The sequence below is a fragment of the Amphibalanus amphitrite genome, unplaced genomic scaffold (genome assembly GCF_019059575.1).
Source record: "Amphibalanus amphitrite isolate SeventyFive unplaced genomic scaffold, NRLGWU_Aamphi_draft 000561F_arrow, whole genome shotgun sequence".
Lineage (NCBI taxonomy): Eukaryota > Metazoa > Arthropoda > Thecostraca > Balanomorpha > Balanidae > Amphibalanus > Amphibalanus amphitrite.
Window position 1 is genome coordinate 143,489 of NW_024882055.1, and position 25,689 is coordinate 169,177.

The following is a 25,689-nucleotide window of genomic DNA, read 5'->3' on the forward strand; positions in this document are numbered from 1 at the left end:
GACGGGCCTTTCCGAGCGAGCAGCGGGCGCCGAGGACTGACGGGGAGGGCGGGGAGGGGCCACAGGACCGCCCCGGCGCGGCGCTGGAGCGGCAGGACCGCGGATGGCCGCCCGGCCAGTCTGAGAGCGCGGCCGAGCGGGGCTGGACGGTGGTGACGATGGTGCGACGGGTGGTGACGATGGTGCGACGGGTGGTGCCGGTGGTGGTGCTGGTGGCAGCGCTCCTGTGCGGCGAGTCTGGAGCAGACGAGCCGTCTCTGCGTCCCCGGGAGGTGGTGGCCCTGCAGCAGACTCAGTTCGGCCTCCAGATGTACTCGGTGAGGCGCGAACCGCTCACAACGTGGTTATAAACCATTCACACTACTTAGTCAGCCGGTTTTATAGATACAAAATGGGATAATACCCTTTTGATGAGTTTTGTCAGTCAACAATGTTACCAATAGGCATTACGTATGCAGTGGTGTGGTTGTAAGCAAAATTGTTTAGCGTAGGTTTTCTAAGCTGCTCAATACCTAGGCTAGTTATAACGCAGGTGGCAATGGATATGTACTCCGAAGGTTTCGGAGTATCCATTGCCATTTGCCACCAGTTTCGGACCGAAACTTACTGACATCGCACTTACTTGAAACTGTATTACCAGCATTGACTGGCAATGTCACAGTCACAAATAATGAGGCGGTCACACATGATGAGGCGGTGGTACTTGCTGTTCTAAAAAGTCGAGTCGAATCATCCGGTAAGAAATTATTTTACGCGACTGCAGAACGACGAAAGACACTAGAAAAGTGAGACACTATAGGCAGGCATTTGTACTTACGTAACTGCACTTCCGTTTCGATGCTTGTTTCTCGATCTTCGTGTTATATTTTGAATGTTTTTTCTTATTTTTTTACGTCCTTACTATTGTTATTGACTGTATATTGTCATGGGCATTCAACAACTGTTCATTTTGCATTTTAAATGGTTCATCGTTACGACCTCTCCATACCGGATATCCATAAACAGTATTTTGCTGAGCATTATAACGCATTCCCTTCCCTGATTAGTGACTAGATCACCTACGCATGTTTGAAAGGTGCGCTCTTCCGACATACATCTCCGAAAGTTCCGCGGTGACGCACCATTTGCCGGCTGTACCGATTTTCCTGGGTCGGAACACTTTGTCGATGATTCTGTGATTCCCGAGCTGTCCTTTAGGCCCTCGCGGGCGCTCTGTAAACAATCGCTTCGGGGACGGCCAGGGCGTGGGTCATCGATATCCGGCCCCGGTGGATCTTCCGAGAAAAAAAAGAGAGCTAGAAATGTATCATGGTCGGTCCTTCCCGGAAAGACCAGCTTTCGTGGGCAATCCATAATCGGTGTTGGCGGATCTTCCAAACCAATGTTTTGCTTTTTCCCGTGCACTTCGGCCTCGAGTGAAGTATTCGCTGGTAGTTGTTACTGGTAGAGCAATACGAGCTTACGTCAAGCTGAATGTGAATTGTGATTTAGATTTAGGGTTTTGTCCTGGATAATAAACGAGAATAAACGAGATGAAAAATTGAATAGATATATCCTCCGAGTCGTGTAAGCAACGGCATGTTTGAGCATCGTTAGTAATGTTATTGTGATGAAAAATGACCTGGTAATTGCTCATGATATAATGTGATTAAATTGAAATAAAAAAGACCATTTTTTAAATCATTAGATCAAAAAATCGAAAATGATTTTTTTTGTCTGATTTCAATTCAACTTAATCATATTATAGCATGAGCATGACGTCATTTTTTTTCTGACTGTTCTACCAAATCGGCATTGACATCCTTTGTGCATATTCACGAATGATATGGTTTACTGTTAAGTATTTAGATCGCTCCCAAACATCGAGACCAAAAAGTTTGAAATTTTATAGCATTCAATGTTGAGTTAGGTAATAGAAGATTAGTAAGATACAATAATTAATTGATTAGCCTTATCTACACCTTTTTTCCTTCAGTTTGAAAAAGTTGTAGCTCAATTTGAAAAAGATGTAATTCAATTTGAAAAAGTTGTACTTCAATTTGAAATAAGGTAACTTCAATTTGAAAAAGATGAAATTCTTTTTGAAATAGTTCAAATACAAATAGAAAAAGATATAATTCATTTTGAAACGTATCGGGCTCGGAAGAGAACACACTACACATAGTGTGCTGTGCCTGCGGATGTGCCTCAGGGCATGCAATCATGTGCAGACGTACTTCGCTGGGTGCCTCGAGGAACGCGACCACCCGATGGGCGTTTAAAATGTCCCTGCTTAGCTGCGGCTCTGCCGCACCACTGCACTGTTTTCAGCTTTGAAATGTGTGCCCGTGGTCGGGTCGCAGCGGGTCCGACTTCTGTCCGCTGGCAGAGTCGATTACCTGCCCATTCATTCCGATCTCTGTGTCATGGCATCAATACAGATACCAAACATTCGTTTTTGAGATATCTGCGAAAAACGTCAGGGGATGGTGTTCAAACACCCCCCCCCCCCCGGCCAGGCGCGGGTTAATGTACTATTACTCGTAAAGGGGTGGGTGGAGAGCCGGTTAACGTCTTCTAATTCGTAATTTGTTTAATTTGATATAAAAAAATCCCTCCTTACCAGCTACCACACTTCTTAGTACTTACTTGTATGCCCCTATGCATTAGGTACCACGTAACGAAACGAGCAAATGTTTGGTATCTGTATTGATGCCATGACACAGAGATCGGAATGAATGGGCAGGTAATCGACTCTGCCAGCGGACAGAAGTCGGACCCGCTGCGACCCGGCCACGGGCACACATTTCAAAGCTGAAAACAGTGCAGTGGTGCGGCAGAGCCGCAGCTAAGCAGGGACATCTTAAACGCCCATCGGGAGGTCGCGTTCCTCGAGGCACCCAGTGAAGTACGTCTGCACATGATTGCATGCCCTCAGCCCTGAGGCACATCCGCAGGCACAGCACACTATGTGTAGTGTGTTCTCTTCCAAGCCCGATACGTTTCAAAATGAATTATATCTTTTTCTATTTGTATTTTAACTATTTCAAAAATAATTTCATCTTTTTCAAATTGAAGTTACCTTATTTCAAATTAAAGTACAACTTTTTCAAATTGAATTACATCTTTTTCAAATTGTGCTACAACTTTTTCAAACTGAAGGAAAAAAGGTGTAGATCGAACATTTATTCCTCGCTAGAGCACCATGTTAACAAAAAAGCACAAAAATTGAATACATAAATCGGCAGAAACCAAAAGCCCTATGACGATGGGCCTATGACGAAGCAATGTATCGATGGGGGCACGAGGGCAGTGCCATAAATGATCTGTTGCTAGGACTGATTGACCGGAATTAGCTACCCTTTTCTGCGCTTTCGATACGGCACTTAGGTCACATCCCGGATTCATATTAAAAATCATATTCAACCGTCTGAAAAGAAATATTTTCAGATGGTTCTGAAAAGAAATATCCTTAGATGTCGCGTCATTTAGTGCTTACAATTCAAAAGCCACTGGTAATGAAGAAGACGCAAAGGGAATGGATTTTTGCAGAAATGATGCCAGAAGTCGTGACGCTGACCTTACAGGCGCCCGGTTAATTAATCCCGGTAGCTTTTCAGTCCCCTCTTTTTCCTAGCTCTGGGAGCGTGTAGGTACTGGTTCTGAGTCCAACTGAGGCTCTCCTTTCAGCTATTTGGCTTTCAAATGTATTTCTTTACCACTGATATGAATGGCTATGTTGATATTGATGAAACGTTACTGGAGGCCGAACTCTTGGCTTTATAGCCTAATATGATCATTGATCAGTGATCACAGCGGAAAGTTGCACAATACGAGCCAACTTGTCCAACGACGATAACTTGTTTTAATTGGGAAAATTGTGCGTCTGGTTATCCGTGGTTGTCATTATAACTTTGCTTACCTTTCACTTCATTTTGACATATAATTCTTCATATTCTTCAGAAACATTAACGACCTTGCGAATGCCGACTGTAAGCGTGCTACTAGTCCTGTCGCTACGTGACCCAAGAACCAACTTAGTTGGGAACCTTATTAGTCAAGCGCACCCTTAACTCCTACCTTGGTGTGTTGATATCGGAGTTCCAGCCTGCCGTGCTTCATTGTTTCTGCGTGCAGTTTGATCAATCCACTGTTAGGTTATGGGTATGATTATTTGGTAATATAGCCTTCACTGCGAAAATGTGTCACTATATGGGCAGAATAAGTGTTGTTTTATCAAAACAAATGTTAACTTATTGGTGTCGAGTTACATTTTCAACGCTTATAAGGAAAAATGTATTTATATCGTATGCTGTCAAAATTTGAGTTCAACGATTGCAATATTCTCTGTGATAAAAACCAAGCATGAAAACTTTGCACTTTATTTTATGCCAAATTAATCATCATCCATGAATATTATAGCCCACCACGCGTATCCGTGCCATTGTATATTTATGAAAATCTATTTTGAACTCATGAACTGAAATAGAAGGCGAATGCCATTCCAGATATCAGACTGAAGAGTGAAGTAACGCCCACGGACCGTTGGCGTTATTTCAGACGGAACCGCTCAGTTGACACAACACACATTTAGCGAGCTTGTGAATTTACGTGCGCCAACGAACACATAAGCCGTTAGCATTCCCGTGGTGACACTGATACAGACGGCACAATGATAATCCCTTTTCAGAAGGTAGCATTAGCCTTCACTTATAAACGTGAAGTAATTACGTTTATACAAATCACTTCAACACTTTGCAACATCCGGTCGCTGAGATAGTTCGCCATTTAATGAAATAATTTTACAACAGCCACAACTTATTAGCTTGACGCTCGCGTAAAATTGTCTTCCAAGGAAGGCGTATTGCTACAGAGCTTGTACTATATCCTTTCATCATGTAGTTTCAGAAACTTGCAGATAGTTTGGGATCATTAGCATCTTTGGAGATTTTCGATTTGGCTGCGAATAAGATTAAATGGACTATCCCACCTTCTAAAATGTTGTTAAAACCAGTTAAATTGTGCCCGACTTTATAGATTGGATGACCAGGAACACGGTTCTGGCATTTATTTTTCATTAACCCTCGCCCGCACATGCCATTTTCCCATCCTAGAACGCACATGGGGGGGGGGGGTTGCCACCCCCCCCGCGCCATTTCGTTCCTGTTGGAGATAGAGCTTAGCAGTAAAGACCAAAAAGATTCTTTGGGAAGAGACGAATCCAATGATACCCAGTTTTACCTTCTCAGGTCAGTCATTGACCTTCCAGGTCAGGTCAAACTAAAAAATGTTGCTGTTTTGGGTCACCGTTGGATATCAAGTGCGCTGCTTATCAAATACCGATGACGATGCTGTTTTCTGGTGCCAAGCCAGATAGAACCTCTTTGTCACACTATCCGACCAGAATTTTGCTGCTGAGGTCATTTCAGGTCAAGTTAGGTCAAGGTCAATTATATGTGTTTGTATGTCTGTGTGTGTCTGTGTGTATACTGATGTGTGCACCGATTGTTTTTGAGCCCATATCACATGAAATCATGATCTGAGAAGCTTTTACCAAAAATGCAGTTAAAAAACTTCACAAAAAGTAAATTCAGCTTGCCTAAAACGCAATTATCTTAGATGACCTAGGTTGACCTTGACCCTGACCTTGACCCCTGTACATCGTCGAACAACATGTTCCATGATAGGTGGGAGGTAAGACTGGCAAAAAAGGCCGAAATCAGGGTGTCAAAAGCTCACAAGGCCCATGGCAAACGCAAGATGTTGAGAATTGGCCATTTGGGTCATGACATGACCTGAAAAACAAGGTCATATCTCCGAAACCAAAAACCACAGAAACTTGAAATTTTCAGTGGACATCAAGAAAGGATAGACGAGCAGCTATACGAAAAATCAGCCTTCTAGCTCTAAAAATGTTGAGTGCAGAGCAGAAAGACTGCCTGGGGGGGGTGGCAACCCCCCCCATGTGCGGGCGAGGGTTAAACATCTTAGGCTTCCCATATTCCAAACACAAACTTTCAAATATGTGACGTCACAGCCCAAAATTACCTCCTTCCCCAGGCCACATACTGTCATAAAGCTGATTCTTTTTACTCTGTAGGCACCACAACAAAGTTCAGACCAAGTTTTAAGCGATTTTTCAACGAACAAACCCATTTAAATCAGAATGACTAAACGAGGTGACGTCAGCGGCGTATTTAGAAAATCGCGAAGGGGGGGGCCAAGGGTTTGGAGGGCGCCACCTCACCCAAGGAGGGCGCCATACGGTCGCGAGATAAAAAATCGCTCAGTGGGGGTTGGGGGGTTGGGAGGCGTTTTTTACCATGCCACCAGTTTTTTTTTTGCGTAACCTCGTATAGGTCGTGCTGCATTGATTTTGCATCGTGTGTATTCTTTATACTCCAGGTCACAAAAGGTCAAGTGTTCTTGAAATGCTGCGCCGAAGGCGCGCGAAATTTTTGAAAACAACCTTTTCCTCCGCTTTTTAGGCACGCCTTTTATACGATCACTGTTCAAAGCTCCTCTCGCTCTTTTACCAAATTTGAAGGTGTAAAAAATACCAAAGGTTTGGTCGGGCCGCTGCCACACAAACTGTACAGAAAGCTTGGCTCATGGGTGTCGATGTATAAAAGTTTATTGGCGGTGGCATATCTACGCACCAGATCACCGTATCGGATTGATACCGGAGCGCGAGATGCGTAAACATCATCCAAATTACCTCAGACCAGCCTTCATAGCCTTCTCACAGATGCATACAGTGTACCCACATAACCAGTTTCAATCACCGAAACTTCAGATGCCTGCTGTTGCGCCCGAACCTGTTGACAATACTTAATCGTAATCCATATAGATGCCATGATGCACGTAAAGTAGGATCAATCCGTTAAGACCAAAGACGTGTTTTATGCATCGTAGAGCGTAGATAGTTTTGGTAGGTACAGATACTTCATTCATTGTGCTGAATGCACGTTCATTTGTGGCAGTTTTCACAGGCAAGACATCAACTATGTGCAATAGAACGACTAAGTTGAAAAACATGCCAAAGGAGTAAATAAATGATAGGAGGGCAGCGATCAACGGATGTTGCCAATAGGTAGAAGGGCTGCGATCCACAGGAGGGCACTAATAGGTAGAAGAGCCCCGATCAACATCCCGAGTTTCGACAGTAGGGCACCGATAGGTAGGAGGTTGGCGAGCAGCAGGAGGGCGCCAATGGATAGAAGGGCAGCGATCAACAGGAGGGCACCAATAGGTAGGAGGGCGCCGATCAACAATCAACAGGAGGGCGCCACCAGGTAAGAGGGTGGCGAGGAACAGGAGAGCACCAATAGGAGGGTGGCGATCAACAAGAGGTCGCCAATAGGTGGGAAGGCGGTCATCAACTGGAAGTCGCCAATGAGCGGAAGGGTGACGATTAAAATGGGGGTGGCAATGGTGAGGAGGGCGCCTTTGCTCAAGAGGATGACACGAACAGGAGGGCGTCTGTGCGGAGGGCGCTGGTCAACAGGAAGGTGCCAGTGGATAGGAGGGCGGTGATCAACAGGAGGGTGCCAGTGGTTAGGAGGGCGGCGATCTACACGAGGGCGCCAATAGGAGAAGGGCCCCGATTAACATTCAACAGGAAGGACTAGGGAACCAATAGGTAGGAGGGCGGCACTGAACAAGAGGGTGCCAAAAGGGAGAAAGGCGGCCTTCAAAATTTCACATCATAGGTAGGAGAGCGCCAATAATTATGAGGACGCCGATCAGCAGAAGGGCGGCAATGTGTAGCAGGGTGGCGACCTACAGGAGGGCGCCTTCGGGTGAGAGGGCGCTTATTTACAGGACAGCGGCTTACATAGGCGACCACCGTTACGCTTAGAGAGCTACAGCCTACAAATGTGGTTGGAGGGCGCCCGAGGGAGCCCTCCAACCGTATTTGGAGGGCGTATTTGGAATGGGCGTCCTCCGAGGGCGCCCTCCATCCGTATTTTCCCTGTAAACACATTCGCGATTGGAGGGCGCCCTCCAGTCGCGATTGTTTTTCGATTCGATTATATCACAATTGCATTTGCGATTGGAGGGCGCCTTCGGCGCCCTCCAATCGCAAAGGGCGCCTTCGGCGCCCAAGGGGGGGGGCCATGGCCCAGTGGCCCCCCCCCTGCCTACGCCCCTGGGTGACGTCACACTAACGGTCGCTCCATGTTGAAGATAGGGCCTTGCACAAGGCCCATTTTCAAATGAAGGGAGCGAATTTCTTCAACACCAAGAGGCCGCGGGGGTTGCAACCTAGATAGATAGTGGTTTTTGAACCTCGCCGCAAACTTGGCTATTTCAACTCAAACCCCATGTTAAAGGTGGGATAGTCCCTTTAAGAAGCTTTGCTGTTGCGGATCACCAATTTCCCAGTTTGTCGGTACGTGCTCCCAAATCCAATTCCTTCTGTTCCATCGACAGTTTTATTATGTCATTGTTGTACGAACATATTTTGCATCTAATAGCTACCGTTTCAAAAGTGGTCTCCTTTTCAAGTTTGGATCCACATTATTCATACCTTCGCCCCTGTCATTGTCGAACAGTTTTCACCAGTTTTAAATTCTTTTGCTAGCACTGAAAAGACTTCGCACTACTCACTTGAAGAGATTCCTTGTATGTTAAATACCTAGGCATTCAGTGAGACCCAAACATTTCAGTGTCAAATTACGTAAATAAAACATGCTTCTTATGACGGGTTGGGTGAGCCACTTTGGAAAAAGGGGTGCCAGTCCAGTTTCTCCAGTCCAATTCAGAAGTCGACAATAGTTTCTTTTCATGGATGAGATCGTCGGCTTCAGTTGCCTGACGCTGCCTCCAAATCGGCCACAACCAGCTGGTCAGAGGCAGCGATTTGAGGTGTGCGCTCCGGGGCCCACGGGGCGATTTCGGACTCCTCGGGACTCGGCCGAAACCCGAAGAACAGCCGCACGGCCCTCCGGATGATTGTGTTGCTGGCGCCGTACGCCCAGTACTCGACGATGAGGGAGATCACCCTGGCAAAGTGTGTGACGTTCAGAAACACGGGCGGCAGCGTGAACCAGCGAGACGCGATGTGAATCCCCGTGCCGATGATGTCGATAAGAAGAAATATGACCAGCAGCTTGACGATACGCTTGAAGGACTTGAAGCGCATCATGAAGCGACGGGTTTGATGGCTGACATCACCTTTAGCGATCCTTTTCTCGTGCTTGAAACCCTGATAGGCTGTGTAGAGGAGAATTGCACACGTCAACATCGAGAAAAGAAGGAAGCACGCCTGAAAAGCGACCATGAAGGCGTTCGGTATCATTTGCCAGCCACATTTTTGGATTTCATGGCCGATGCCGAGCACACGGATGTCGAACTCGGCTACAGTTTCTAGTTCCAGATGGTGGCATACCAGTCCGACCACAGTCAGTGTGACGATGTAGAACCAGGTGAGAGCGACCATCCTTTTCACCCATCGGCTCATGATGGTGAAGTGGCGTAGCGAGAACACTACAGCGATGTACTGCTCCAGAGCCAAGAAGAACGTCGACACCTTGAATCCGCCGAAAATGTTCACTCCAATCAGCATCAGCACCCCGCAAAGCAGCTGCGGCATGTCATAACCGTACTGAACGTCAATGGCAGAGAGAGCAAAGGACGTGAAATTGAAAAGAAATAGAATAATGGTCATGTTCAGTATGAGGATGACCATTGGCTCTCCACGAATGGTACGGTTTCTGGCGATCACCGTCAGAGGCAGGGCAAAGATCAGAGTCAGCACCAACGGGACTCCGGTTCGCAGCCAGCCGATCATTGCGATAGATCAGACCAAACCCGACAGATCACTGTAGTTACCTGGAGATGGGCCAACGGTCGGTCTTTCCCAGATGACTCCACCTTTCGGGGTCTTTGTTGTCCGGTGCTTGTTCAACGTCGAAGTGATTCTTCGTGCAATGTGTTGCGTCTTTTCAAGCCTACTTGTCACGGCCGTAGGGTGTCGACGGTCGTTGATTTTCACAGCAGTCGAGTCTTCGCCGAGTGGTGAGAAGCGGATGCGCTGAGCGAGCCTTTATAGCTACCGGTCGGATGGCTTGGCTACCATGGCAACCCTTCAAAACAGTATATTTCTGCTCAGCTGTGAAGAGCTCTGCTGAAGAAGGAGTGATCTCCGTCATTGAGGCCAGGGTTCTCAAAGGGAGCCCATATACTCGAGGTAATATAATTATGGGAGGACGTATGTATGGGTCTATTCACGATCATGTATCCATCATTCAGGGTAAAATGAAGCACCTTTGCCGAAGCAAAGGTTTCCTTACAATCAGATCGCTGGTGTTTTCCTTGTCTTGGAAGAAGAAAGAGGACGAGAGAGAGACTAGAGAGAGAGAGAGAGAGAGAGAGAGAGAGAGAGAGAGAGAGAGAGAGAGAGAGAGAGAGAGAGAGAGAGAGAGAGAGGGAGGGAGAGAGAGAGAGAGAAAGAGAGAGAGAGAGAGAGAGAGAGAGAGAGAGAGAGAGAGAGAGAGAGAGAGAGAGAGAGAGAGAGAGAGAGAGAGAGAGAGAGAGAGAGAGAGAGAGAGAGAGAGAGAGAGGAGGGGGCAAACAGTTTGAAGAGAAGACGAGGACGGTTAAACAATTCGATCCAAGCAAGTCCCTCAGCAACAGGAATGTTCTGAACATTGTGTCATAACCGCTAATCCCGCGATTTAGGTAAGCTTTCAATGGCACTTGATGGGTGACAGCCAGCGCTGCAGTGACGTCTTTTGCTGCAGGTGCTGCGTTAGATTTTGTCCGATGCACCGAACGGCCCAGGCGGGCATTTCCGCCATCGCTGGGCCGTTACATCACACCGGGAAGTGCTATTGTAGTTAGGTACTAGTTTTCCCTATTTATGGATCGTGAGGCCGTATCACGGTCCATTCTATGTATGCTTTTGATATTGACATTGTTGTGTGAGATGCGCAGCTCATGATTTATACTTTACATACCTACGCAGCATAGTTATCCATTTGGAGAGGAAACATTTTGATGATCTTTTGATTGTTACATATGTGACTGTTATAATAGACATAAAACTTGTTCAAATGACGTCATTTCGTAACTACGAAGCATAAGTTTCTTCTTCATTTGAAAGTGTTTTTGTGTACAAGTGCCGAGTGCCTGTTGACCTCTCGCATGTTTTGCTGCACCAATGATGTTTACGACGGAGTTTACTAAATATAGGTGCCAACGGTACTTTTGCTACAATAATGACGGTGGTTCGCTAAACAATAAAACTAATAAAGCTGAAATATCTGGTTTTTAACAATTTTTTTACCTCAGTGTAGCCCGAAACGAAAACGAATTACAAACATTTACCTGAGGAAGATTAGAAATGACACTTCGTCAATAGCTAATAAAACTCATAATTATCGGTCGGAATCTGGAGAACCCCGCTAACTCACTGGTGAAAAGTTTCGGACTGCCAGGACCGTGTAAGGCGAATGACGATCTGTAAACGCCAAAAGGGGAGGATGTACCTACTCAATTTTGATTATTTTTCAAATTAACGGCAAGGGGATTTTTAAACTGCCAATAACTCGGTTCATTTTGATTGTAAAATAATAAAGCTACTTAAAAATAATCCTCGTTGCGCAATGCATCCTAGATAATAGAGATAAAATGTACAAAGGACCACGAGACTGATTGCGCTCTAGCCAAATGATTCCCCGCTGATCTAGACTCTCGCGAGATTAAGCGGAAGGTTTTGCACTTTTACATTTCCGGCTATATCTCAGAAACTAATAAATCTACGATGAAGCCATTTTACACGATCATGGCAGGCTTGTGAACCAACAAGTCGATCGCATCTTCGACACTTAAAAGCTTAGACGACGAAGATATAGCCTGAAGTACACTAAATTTTCTTGGTGCAAAACCTACCGTTAAAACCCGCGAGACTTATAAATTCCAGCTGGAGTCCAGGCGGACTGACATTTAAACATTGAGTAGCTAAGCTCCCCAATGTATACACACGCTGGGACTACTGGGCCGGGTGTCAAGTGTAAATAGTGGCGTCATCTCGCAATTCGGACGGGTCGACGCCGCTCCAGAGAGCTCGACAGAACAGTCACGTGTCCGTACTCAGAGAGCATTTACAAGTCACAGCACGAGTCACGTGATTATATCTGAGAGTTGGACTGATCAGTCACGTGTCCGCACTCAGAGGCCATTTACTCGTCGTAGGATGAATCATTTGCCCAACTGTTCAGTGCTCCAGCTGATACTTTTATCACGGGCGACAGGAGAGTTGTCCTTTCGTTTACACTATACCTGAACAAAAAACGTAGCATCAAAAAGACATGCGAAGAGTGAACCGTGAGAACATCTTTGTGAAGCCAAGCGTTAAAATGTCTTCTTTATTTTTTGTTTATAAAGTTAGTCCGAGCCTCCTGAGCGGAAGGATTCACAAGAACAGAGACCACGCTAAGCGGAGCTTGTTGAGTGTTTCTGCCCTAACGTGGAGGCGCTCCGGTTCCGATTCGGACGAGGCTATCGCTGCGCAACAGAGTGAAGGGTCTCATCACAGAGGAAAGCGTGCGTTTCTGTTCGAGACTTATGCTTACAATCCGACGTGCCGCCGAACAGCTGGCGTCCTACCAAGCTGACGACTTCAGTCGTCACTTCGCTAGTGTCGGCCCATGTATGTATAGCGGAGGAGCTGAAAGCGGGAGGCGCCCCAGCCCTGCCACCGAGACCACCGACCGTCACGACAGCGGGTCTGACGCTGCGACCTGCCTGCCGGAACTCTTCCGTGCCATGAACGACCTGTCAACGTCAATAGCCGTCGCCCATGATGCTATATCCCTGCATGCCATCCGCCAGTGTTTCACTGCATGCTTGGTCCTCATGTGCTTCTTCTTTGTAACGCGTATGTATGCATGTCTTGGTATGTATGTATGTACGTATTGACATCAAAAGCCTTCCACATATGGCGTGGCGATTACGGCTTATAGACCGGGCCAGATATTACGGCTTAGATCCGAGTATGGTAACAATAATGCGGGCAGGGGGAAGAACACTCAGCACTAGACGACAGTCATCCATCGATGGGGTCGCGACAATAATCATTTACATATTGTACATAAGACAAACAATATACATATATAAGCACAAACAGATCGTCCACCTATTAGCGGCATGGTTTGTATGCTATTTTACAGATTCGTCAGCGGCGTAGCGGGGTGTTGTTCATCAGCGCGGCCCTGGCACACCGGGCGTCCAATTCCATATCATCCTGCACCTGCACCTTCTCCTCATCATCGGAATTAGCCTCAGTGTGCCCATTCATAAGTCGGGTAGCTTTGATGTAGCGGGAAATGGTAGACCCGTTTCTTCTTTACCGGATTCAGGAAAAATCTGCAAAAATGTTCAGCTTCAAAAACCAATGCATCACCTAAAGGGCATTGGCGTCCTTATCATCGTGGTCTCCCTACACCTACGCTCGTTCAAATCTCTCACTTTTTAATCACCTTCCCAACGTTCCAGGTTCTGGCGAAGGACGACCAGTCGTCCAACATTTTCTTCTCGCCGCTGAGTATCGGCACGGCGCTGGCGATGGTCTACGCCGGCAGTCGAGGGGACACCTCACAGCAGATGGAAGAGGTCCTCGGCTTCCAGGGACGGCGGAAGACCGTGCTGCGCGGACACCGCGGCCTCGTGCGCTGGATCCGGGTGGGTATTGTAGAACTTTTGGAGCGAGAAATTAGTATAGTGATTGAGAATCAGTTGCACGAATCGCTAAATTATACGCCGTTTGTAATAATATTCATGCATTATCTTCCAGGATGCGTAATGCGTATGCAAGTAAGTATGAGTTTTTTCGGATATCCTATTCCCCACTCTGCCCGCGTCTTCTAGGTACGTACGCACTTTAAGCGCCTCTCTCTCTCTATCTAGTTATCTCTCTCTCTCTCTCTCTCTCTCTCTCTCTCTCTCTCTCTCTCTCTCTCTCTCTCTCTCTCTCTCTCTCTCTCTCTCTCTCCCCTGCTCCTCTGACGGCCCACTCCCCCTTCCACTTCTCCGCAGAGGCGACACAACAGTAGCGATGTCACGGTGAAGGTCACGAACAGGGTGTACGCCTCCCCGACGCTGCGCCTTCGAGCCAGGTTCGCCGCACGTATGAGACGCCTGTTCTACGCCAAGCTGAAGCAGCTGGATTTTTCGCGATCTGAGGAGGCCGCTGCTGTGGTCAATGCCAATGTGAATGAGGACACTGCTGGACGTATCACAGAACTGGTGGACCCCGGTGAGTGCCTCTGACGCTTCATACTTGCTGCTTTTGTTTGACGTGCCTGAGGCGTATTCATCGAGGGTGGTTTTGGATGTCGCTTACTTCCCGTTTGCGGGAAGATGAATGATGTCTTGAAGAAGATGAATGATGAATGATGCCGTTTCCAGCCTTGCAGACAATCTTCCGATTACATATAGTACTGTTGAGAGCTCCATTGAGTTCTTAGCACACACTGCAGTGTGCGTGACTGCATCAGTTGACGCCGTATCCATCTCATCATCGAAACGTGCCATATCATCAACCACAGACTTCTCTATCGACGAATGTAATATATCAACGAATCAACGAATGTAATATAGGTAGCACTGCTACCCGCATCACTCTGACATATCCGTTTTAAACAGCGACTGGTACCTATTATTCGCCCACATTTCTTACTGAAGTCACCATTACAATTGCCGATATCCGTGACAAATATCCCATAGGTACGGTTCTCGCGAGTTTAAGCGCTAGGTTGTGCCTATGGGATCAGATGTCTATGGGATCAGATGTTGGACTGATGCAGATGCCCAGCCGCCGAGGCAGCACTGTAACCTATCCCCCTTCATTCTCTAGGGACGCTGGACTCTGACACCGCCCTGCTGTTGGTGAACGCCGTCTACTTCAAGGGAGCCTGGCTGATGGAGTTCGACACGAGCCTCACAGCCGAGGCTGACTTCCACGCGCTGTCCGGCACCAGGACCGTGCAGATGATGAAGGCCAAGAAGTATTTCCCGGTCGGGTACTCCGGGTCGGTGGATGCTCGCGTCCTGAAGCTGCCGTACAAGGTGAGATACAGACTCTATATATCGTAGGTAAAATACTAGGGAATGAGAGAGGCCATTGTTAGGTCCAGTCATTTATTTCTTAGTCGTTCTTGTCTTTAGATTAGGTCCGAGCTTCTTTCTTATTATTATCGATAAGTCTTGTGAAAACATGGAAAGGTGACTACAACGCCGTCTTTGTTCGGGGTGGCGATGGTAGGGGTTGGGGGCATTGTACACAAATCATATTGCACTTTCATAATATCTCTTTTGTTTGTTGAGACGCAGCGATTAACTATACCATCCGACCGTACTATGCCCAGTTCGAATGTTAAGTGCCTTTTCAAACGTGTGACGAGCGAAGCGGATATTCTCGGTGGCACGTTGATCGTGTGGCGCCACCTGCGTACCAACCCGAGTGCGACTGCGGGAGAGTGCCGCCGTATGACGCTAGATGGCGTGGGTGCTCTGTCTGGTGGCGCCGACGACTGAGACCGAAACTGAAAGTGTCATGCTATCAGCTGGATTTTCATGCAACCAGCTGATCGTTCGAAGGCAGAAGGGTGTGGTTGGAAAAATACCGGCATGGTCTTTGTCTGAGCCTTTTCTGTGACGGTCGGGCTTACTTTGGTAAGGAGTTTGAGTTGTTAAAATGCTATGAGTCGTGTGAATTTGAGTTTTCTTGCCCTATTGATGTGATTGGCGTTATTTAATTAGGATTTTCTTTGTTTCTCAGAAACCTACATGTCAAGTTGAAGGCGTCTGAACGATACTTCGTCTACACTGACTACCAACGTTGTACCGCAATATATATCCACGCCAATTTCCAATATGTAGTGTTATCAATTCCCCACCGTTGCGGTGACAGTTTCAAAGTACCCATGATTGAATTTGCCTTAACCTGTGCCTCACCTGTGCCCTTGACCATGACCTCTGTTGAATTTTAACCTGTGCCCTTGAACTTCACCCTGCTTCTGACCTGTACTACTGTTTGACCTGTGCCTTTATTGTGATGAATGCTGCTGGCATTCGTCTGTGCCGTGACCTATGTCCATTTGTCTGAGCCTCTGACCTGACACTTGCCCATGAATAATTGTCGGTTGAAGTTGCGTCTCGAGGAGGAAACCTGTCTGAAGATTGTGTAGACACCACTGCTTCTAATTGTTAAGCTCTTCCTGGTTTGAGCAGTGTGACAGAGTCATGTCTGTTCATGAGGCTAAGCAGAGGCGGGCTCGGCAACTTGGTACGCTGACGAGATTCCGCAGGCAGGCTTTTGTGCTGATTGATAGTAGGGGTAGCCGTACTCGCCTGGCATCCATACTTACTGAGTTGGGAAATGCACTTGGCAAGTTACAGGAAGTGAATGATGAATATGCCGCCCTCCTTCCAACTGAGGAAGAAAAGGAGGAAGCTGAGCAATACTTTGTCAGTGCAGAGAGCCAGTATGAAGAGGCTGTCAAACGAATTGAAGAGTACTTGAAGTCAAGAAAGAGTGAGCCCCCATCAGTGGTGTCTGTACAAGGATCTCAGGCCTCGGGAGGCTCAGATGCATCCAGATCAGCAGAAATTGAACTGAAGGTGAAACAGTTGGAGAAGTCTCAACTGCAGCACCGTCTGGAGCAGGAAAAGGAGTTGCAGGAGTTGGCAAGACGTCAAAAACTCCAAGAGGCTCAGGATGCAGAAGCTGCTGCAGAACTCAGGGCAAAGTTGGCTAAAGCTGATGAGCTGAACTGGGACAGGAGGAGTGATTTTGGTGGAGAATTTGCCTGTGAAAATGCTCACCAGTTTCAGCATGATACTTCAAGACCAGCGGACATCCCTCGTGTCAGTCTTGAAACTGCACCTGTTGACAGAGTTGCCCAAGACTCGTCTCCCTCAGCATCTCTTTTCAGTCACAGTCTGCCACGCATCACTCTTCCAAAGTTTGGTGGCGAGCCATCTGAATGGTCAAGATGGTGGGCTCTCTTCAGGACTTTAGTGCACAATCAGCCTTCACTAACTTCAACCGAGAAGATGGTGCACTTGCAGGCATCAGTTGTTGGTAGAGCACAGGACACAATCAGTGGGATGCTGTATGATGGTCAGCTGTATGATGAAGCACTAAAGGCTCTTGAGGACAGATTTGGAAGGAAGGAGGATGTTGTGCATGCTCACCTACAGGATATATTTTCCTGTCCGGCACCAACCTACCTGGATCCAGTCGGGCTGGAACGCTTACATTCCTCTGTTCACTGCGCGGTCACAATGTTTCAGGCTCTAGGCTATGAAGGGGATCTCAACAGCTTTGAGAACTTGCGCAGAGTCGTACAGAAATTACCGCAAGAGATGAAGCGTATGTGGGGAGAACACATTCTGGATCTGGAAACCAAACCAACACTTGTTGACTTTGATGTGTGGATGCAAAGACAAGTTAGGATTGCACTCAACTATGCCGCAGTGGAACCGCCTTCTTCCAAGAAGAGGCAAGAGAAGACAACGCACAGAGGATCTACCACCATACAGAGAGCTACTCTGGCCACAGGGACCAGCCAGCATCATGCTACCACCCAATCTCAGCCAGCATCAGCCAGCATCAGCATCAGCCAGCACCGTACCTGTGCCTGCTGTTCGCAGCCTCATGACCTGGTGGACTGCATGGACTTCCGCCGCCTGCATGTCAACGAGAGGGCCCAGCTAATCAGCAAATCGGGTTCCTGCTTCTTCTGTTTGAGGAGAGGTCACAGGGTGAGGAACTGCCGCCAAGCGAAGCCGTGCGGAACAGATGGATGTCGGCTCCGCCATCATCAGCTGCTGCATGGGAGTCAGAGGGTTGGTATCAGGGCTCCAGTGTCAACGACAGTGGCCGCACAGCCAGATGCTGGTCGAGTAGTCGCTGCGTCAGCTGTCGGTACAGGAAGGAAAACGCTTCTGCAGGTGGTGCCCGTCACCATCCTGGGTCCTCACGGGTCCATGGAGGTATGCGCTCTGCTGGATCCTGGTTCCCAGACCACTCTGGTGTGTGAACGTGTCTTGGAGGATCTTGGACTACAGGGAGTGGAGCAGAGCCTCAGACTGCAGAACGTTGAAGGGTCCGGACCTCTGCAGAAGTCGAAGAAGACCCAGTTAGAGCTGTGCGCAACAAGCGGCAGCTGCACAAGAGTCTTGGTCCCCGAGGCGTTCTCAGTCAAGGATATCAATGTCACTATTCCACAGGTACGGCAGGAAGCTAACTGGAGACATCTTCAGGGCCTACCACTCCATGACTGCACGGGGAGGAAAGTTGAGCTACTGCTCGGAGCGAATGTGATCGAGGCTGTGCTGCAGCTGGAGATCAGGACTGGGAATCCTGGAGACCCAGTAGCTATCAGAACGACATTCGGATGGACTCTCACTGGCTCAGTGGCTGAAGCAGAGGTGGACAGCCTGAGGAGTGTGATGTTTGTCCGTCCCATGACTGAGGAGAGTTTGTTGTGCACCAAGTTACAGGACTGGTGGGAAACGGAATCATTTGGGTGCAGGTATGAGGGGCAGCCATCCAGATCCCAGGAGGACGCCCGTGCCCTGGAGATGTTGAAGAGGACCAAAAAGACTCCAGATGGTCATTATGAAGTGGAGTTGCTGTGGAAAGACCCGGAACCCAAGATGCCAGACAACAGAGTCATGGCAGAGAGACGTCTGCTGTCGTTGGAAAAGAACCTGTTGAGAAACCCTGACAAGGCTGAAGCCTATGACCAAGCACTAATGAGCTACGTCACCAAAGGTCACGCGCGGAAGTTATCGTCGGCAGAGGTGGCTCAGCCAACGCCAAAGAGATGGTTGCTACCTCACCATGCAGTGGTGAGTCCAAATAAGTCGAAGATCCGCGTGGTTTTTGATGCGGCCGCTCAGTATGGAGGCACTTCTCTGAACGATGCTCTCATGACAGGGCCAGATCTGCTTCAAAATCTGGTGGGTGTCCTGCTTCGGTTCAGGGAGGAGAGAGTGGCGCTGGTCGCTGACGTGGAGCTTATGTTCCATCAGGTGCGAGTGCGACCAGAAGACCAGCCGGCGCTGAGTTTTTTGTGGCGGAACGTGGACCAGAGGAGACCCCCCGAGGTTTACCAGATGCTTGTGGTGATTTTCGGAGCTAAATGCAGTCCCGCTCTGGCCAACCATGCTCTCCAGAAGACAGCTGAAGACCACCAAGAAGACACGATCGAGTCACGAGCCGCAGCAGAGGTCGTGAAGAAGAACTTCTACATGGATGATTTGCTGGTGTCAGTGAAAGACGTTGAAGTTGCCAAGCTCATGCAGAAGCAGGTAACTGAACTCGTCGCCAAGGGCGGCTTCCGCCTGGTGAAGTGGAACAGCAGCAATATGGAGGTTTTGAGCGAGATCCCCAGAGATGAGAGGAGCGCTGCAAGACAAGACCAAACATGCCTCGGACCAAGTGATACTCAGCGTGCCCTGGGGTGTGTTTGGAAACCAGCTTGTGACGTCTTGGGAGTTCAAGTGACGAAGACTGAGGTGCAGAACACCAAGCGCGGGGTCCTGAGGAAGCTTTCAATGATCTTTGACCCCCTGGGGGTGGTTTCTCCCTTTGTCTTGAAGGCGAAGGTGCTCGTTCAGCAGCTCTGGATGCGGAAGCACGACTGGGACCAGCAACTGAGTGGAGACATGCTCACAGCCTGGCAAGGCTGGCTCCAGGAAATGCCTCTCCTGGGAGACATCGAGATTCCCCGGTGCTACAAAGTCGAGTTTCCGCAGGACACGGAAGTCGTGCATCGAGAACTACATATCTTCTGCGACGCGTCCGAGCTGGCCTTTGGCGCGGTAGCATATCTCAGGATGTCTTGCACGAGAGGTGAGCACTTCACAGCGTTTGTGATGTCGCGGACCCGGCTTGCTCCTCTGAAGCAGTTGACTATAGTCAGGCTGGAACTGCAGGCAGCCGTACTTGGAGTGAGACTGGCGAACTTTGTAAAGAAGGAGCTGTCCTGTCATCTCGACGAGACCTTTCTATGGACTGACAGCACTGTGGTGCTGAGTTTTCTGCAAAATGAAAGTAGGCGTTTTCACACCTTTGTCTCCAACAGGATCTCGGAGATACAGGAGTCTTCCGAGATAGGTCAGTGGCACCACGTTCCCAGCGACCTGAACCCAGCGGACGTGTGCTCACGCGGCGCGTCAGGACCAGAGCTCGAGAAATGTGACCTGTGGTGGAAAGGACCAGCGTTCCTGACGCGAGATCAGGTGGAATGGCCAGCTGAAGAAGTGAAGTCAACACTAGAGGCAAGCGGACCAGAAGTCAAAGCGACACAGAAGGCGGTCTTCACAGCCAGTATCGCCGAACAACACCTTCTAGACCCTTCCCGCTTCTCATCCTGGTCGAAGTATAAGCGTGTGGTCGCTTGGATCATCCGCTTCAGCAGGAATGCGAGGGGCCGGAAGGACAGCGGTCAGCGAGCGGGAGGTCCTCTCACTGCTCCCGAGATCGAAGCTGCAGAAGAGTTCATCTTGAAGGAGTCTCAAGACGTTGTGTACAACGAGGAGAAGAAGCTGATCGTCAGCGGAGGCCGTCTGCCTGCCGGCAGCTCCCTACAACACCTGTCTCCGTTCGTCGATAAGCGGGGACTGATGCGTGCTAGAGGACGCCTTCTCCATGCGCCTCTTCCTGAGTCGTCCCGACATCCCATCCTAGTCGGTGAGAATGATATCATACGCTTGATCATCTCTGATGCCCACCGACGTGTCCTACATTCAGGAATAGAGCAGACTCTCAGTGAGATACGTCTCAGCTACTGGATCGCCAAAGCGAGATCGGCGGTGAGGAAGAACATCTACCGCTGTGCCTTCTGCAGGAACAGGAGAGCTCAACCTAGAGCTCCGATCATGGCGGATCTTCCCGAAAGCAGATTCGATACTTCCAGACCATTCGCTTGCGTCGGTATCGACTATTTGGGACCACTGACGGTCAAGAAGTTCCGGAAAAGCGAGAAGCGATACGTGCTTCTCGTCACTTGTCTTGCGACCAGAGCGCTACACCTAGAACTCGCTGCGTCACTGGACACAGATGACTTTCTGATGGCGCTCAGAAGATTCATCGCCCGCCGAGGACGACCAAGACTGATCCTGTCCGATAACGGGACGAACCTGGTCGCTGGCGAGAAGGAGCTGGAAGCTTGTCTGGAACATTGGAATCAGTCACAGATCGTGGATGAGCTGACTCAGAGGCGCATTGAGTGGCGCTTCAACCCACCCACGGCCAGCCACATGGGCGGTGTGTGGGAGCGCTTGGTAGCTTCCGTTAAACGGTCGCTGCGCGTGGTGCTAGGGAATCAGTGCGTAGCCGAGGATGTACTGCACACCGTCCTACTGGAAGTCGAGTTTCTATTGAACAGTCGGCCCCTGACGTACGTTAGCTCTGCTATCGACGATGCTGAACCACTAACCCCGAACCATTTCATTTTGGGCTATCCTCAAGCTGCCCTGCCGCCTGGAAAGTTTTCAGACAGCGACACGTGTGGACGCGGAAAATGGCGACAGTCTCAAGCTCTGTCTAACCAGCTGTGGCAGCGGTGGCGCAAAGAATACCTGCCTCTTCTCATCGAACGGAAGAAGTGGATGCAGAAGACACGTGATTTGAAAGTTGGAGACGTGGTATTGATGGTGGAGCAAAACTCTCCGCGCGGCTACTGGCCGCTAGCAAGAGTGACAGAAGTTATGCCGGGTGCAGACGGAACCATTCGAGCAGTGAAAGTTCGCACTGCCACGGGAGGAATCTACCTACGACCCTCCAACAGGATCTGCTTCTTGGAGAGCTGTGTCTGATGCAAGCAGACGAGTCGAGGGCGGTGTAATGTGTGCAGTGTCATTGGCTTTATCCTGTGTCTTTGAATGTCCTGTGTCATTGACTATCCTGCGCTAGTGATTATGTACTGCATCCGCTTCCTTAGATCTGTCCTATTTAGGATCCTGTGTTCCTTACAGAGTCGTGGACCGTTCCTATTGACCGGCGACGGGCTGCGGCTACACTACCGGATCTGGCGGGGGTCGACGAAGATGTTCGGCGGCTTCGTTGGTGGTGACTGACTGGTGTCCTCCGGCGGACCGTGGAGCTCCGACTGCAGCGGCTGCTACTTGGATTCGGGCGGACCGTGGCGCTCCGGCGCCGCCGGCGGGGCAGCGGCGGCGTGGCTGTCGCGTTGCTCGGTGGAGCGCGTGAGGACGGTCGCGCGTCGCATGACGCTCGTCTCCGGACTGCCGTACTGGGGCTGGATGAACTCCCGACTCGCTGGCGCAGAGCGGTGGCCAGTTGGACAGCGTAGTTGGAGCGGGCGGCGCGCGCGGTCGGGGCGGGCGACACCGTCCGGTGGAACAGACTGTGGAGCTATGCTCTGGGACGGAGCTCAGGGACGTCCGGTATGAGCTAGTGCCGGATGGGACTAGCTGGCCTCAGTTCCTGCTATCGGCTGTCAGCGTGGTCGAATTGTGCTCAGTGCGAAACAGCGGTGCCCGTGCGCGTTAACATAGCTGGCAAGGCTGCACTACCCAGCGCTGACAGGGGTATTTCGGACGCATATGTGATGACAGTGCTAGAATAGTCCGTGGGGCTCGTCTCAGTGTCTCATGTCAGCGTTTGGGGGGTGGAGGATGTGACGAGCGAAGCGGATATTCTCGGTGGCACGTTGATCGTGTGGCGCCACCTGCGTACCAACCCGAGTGCGACTGCGGGAGAGTGCCGCCGTATGACGCTAGATGGCGTGGGTGCTCTGTCTGGTGGCGCCGACGACTGAGACCGAAACTGAAAGTGTCATGCTATCAGCTGGATTTTCATGCAACCAGCTGATCGTTCGAAGGCAGAAGGGTGTGGTTGGAAAAATACCGGCATGGTCTTTGTCTGAGCCTTTTCTGTGACGGTCGGGCTTACTTTGGTAAGGAGTTTGAGTTGTTAAAATGCTATGAGTCGTGTGAATTTGAGTTTTCTTGCCCTATTGATGTGATTGGCGTTATTTAATTAGGATTTTCTTTGTTTCTCAGAAACCTACATGTCAAGTTGAAGGCGTCTGAACGATACTTCGTCTACACTGACTACCAACGTTGTACCGCAATATATATCCACGCCAATTTCCAATATGTAGTGTTATCAATTCCCCACCGTTGCGGTGACAAAACGGAAGAGTGATTATTTGATTATCTAACCAAGCCGATTGGTGGAAGGTGTGTGCGAGTGATGTATGACGCATAACGATGATATATGGAGTATAGACGTACAGTCCACAGCAGAAGTAATGTGTGGTTTCAGTCATGGGTTTGTTCTGCTTCTGAAGCCTAGGAACGATTAGCCAGACTGCAACGAGACTTTAAATGTAGCTTACATGTATCTTCACCCTTGCACCTACAACTTTATCTATTGACGCCTTCTTTTCAATCAGTCCGCATTTAAAAATCGTCGGTCAAAGCCATCCGCTGAGATTGGTAAAACCACACATTACTTTAGCGGTGCGGCTTTACGTACATACATACGCTCAGTTACGCTACGGTATTCATTACGTTACAGGGCGAGGCCATTAGTATGCTGATTGTGCTGCCTAATGAGATGGACGGTATCCATCTGCTGGACGCTGAGATACACAAGGCGAACATGGAAGACCTCATCTGGAGCCTGGACAGCAGCGAGGAGGTCGAAGTCCAGCTCCCCAGGTTCAAAATGGAGGAGAAAATCGATTTGAAAGAGACGCTGAAAAAGGCAAGTACCCAACCAGAGCCTTTGGTGCTACTCAATTTTGCATGTCATTTCAGAGCTGTTATTCTGCTAAAAGCCAGGTAGGCAGTCGATACCTTATGCGCTTGAACCGAAACCTTATCTTCCATATGGTCATTAGTAGCCGTTTTCACGACGGCCATCTGGTACGTACACATTTGGTGCACATCATCATTCGCCGGATAGCCCGTCGTGAAAACGGCTAATAATTATCAACTAGTCCATCAGATATTGCATCGGCTCGTACGATGCGCAACAGTCTGGTCGGCCGCAGCCGACATGTATCGTTTGATAAGAATGGGTTGCTTTGGTTAGTCGGCGACCTCTGACGTTTATCGCTCCCCGCCGCTCATACAGATGGGTCTGACGGACCTGTTTGACCTAAACGAGGCGAACCTGAGCGGCATCAGCCGACAGAGGATCTGCGTCAGTGATGTGGTCCACAAAGCGGCCATCGAGGTGACGGAGGAGGGCACCACCGCCACCGCGGCCACAGGTGAGAAACTGATATTATCACCGCCATCACATGTGAGAAACTGCCACCGCCGCCACAGGTGAGAAAATGTAGCAGTCACCGCAACCAGAGTGGCCACGCAGATAAGTGATTGCCACTCTCGATCTTGCTTATTGCATGCGTATTATTGCGATCCACATCACATCATGCATAAGAGCCGTTCTTATTTGCTTAGTGAATGTCGCAATAATGTTTCCTAAAAACTGTTAACGAAACTCTTTGTTCCTTATTCTGTGTACTTTTTGCCCCGAATTCCGACCTCGTTTTCCGTTTGCCCGTGCAGCCGTCGGCTTCAGTTTCCGCATGTTGAGGCCAAAGCCGGAGCCTTTTATCGTGGATCGACCGTTCTTCTTCGTGCTGCGAGACGAGAAGACGGGCGCCTCTCTGTTCATCGGCAGAGTCATGGAGCCCTGAGGGAGAGCAGATGAGACAGAGGGGGAAGAGAGGGGAAGGGAAGGGAAAGAGAGGTGAGAGAGAACTAGCAGGGCTGAGAGCGAGAGCCACGAACAGACGACCAGGCAGCCCAGCGACCCTGCCTGTCAATGCTGAGCGAGACCAAGACTTGCAGCGGCAGTGATCTGCTAATATTGTCTCCAGAGGTCAATGTATAACGTCTTCTGCGGCTGAGCGACGTCTGCTGAGAAAAGATCGTCAGCAGACTCTGAGACGGATGCACTGGAATTGATTGCGCCACCAGTTTTGTTGAAGCGCACTACGCACCGACGTTCAATGGTGAAGGTTGGTTTGTAAGGGGCGCGTTCCTAAAGGTCAAAACAAGGCAGAAAGTCACCGTGCCCTTTAAAAGTTAGCATCACCGAACTGTTTTAATAGAAAACTCTGACGTGTGCCTTTGCACTGACCTCTGCACCCAGTTATATAAACGTTTCTGTGAATAGTATCTGCATCCCCGAGCATGGCCTAAGTTCTCTCATTCAGTCATGATCACCACCTCAGACGCATAACTTTTAAACCAGATCGTAGACATTTTAGCGTGAAATTTCGCCATAAGTTTGGTTAACATTGCAATCAGTTGCATTTGTTTATTAATGATTATTTCGGAGGATGAACCTGACGTAATTATTTGCTCCTGAGTGCCGTGTCAGCTTGTTCGTGAGGGTAGTTTGCAGGGTAACTATATTTTTACAAGAAACAAAATAATCATGATCGATATGTTGTACTTGCTTTAGTGTTAAAAAACTTAACAACAATAATGCCGACTCATAGTTATTTGTTGAGATCATCTTACATAGAAGAGGGTTCAACAAGCAAATGTGCTGTAACGTGTCGAATCGATTTGATTGGTGAAATATTCTCGAATAAAATGATTGATGAACATTGATAAATACGCCTAATGTACCTATGTCTTTTTGAATATATGCACGGCGTTTTCCATGGTGTTTTATCGTTCCCATCAATACGTTTT

The 25,689-nt window shown here is 48.9% G+C and overlaps 1 protein-coding gene across 1 annotated transcript; it reads left to right on the forward strand.

Annotated features, from left to right (window-relative positions):
• Window positions 1–2: 2 nt before the first annotated feature.
• LOC122393887 (leukocyte elastase inhibitor-like) lies at window positions 3–25,656 on the forward strand. Its single transcript, XM_043390328.1, has 7 exons — window positions 3–317; window positions 13,483–13,668; window positions 14,023–14,242; window positions 14,843–15,054; window positions 23,549–23,737; window positions 24,110–24,248; window positions 24,550–25,656. Exons 1-7 carry the CDS (start codon window positions 159–161, stop codon window positions 24,678–24,680), a joined length of 1,236 nt encoding a protein of 411 aa, XP_043246263.1. The 5' UTR covers window positions 3–158; the 3' UTR covers window positions 24,681–25,656.
• Window positions 25,657–25,689: the final 33 nt, after the last annotated feature.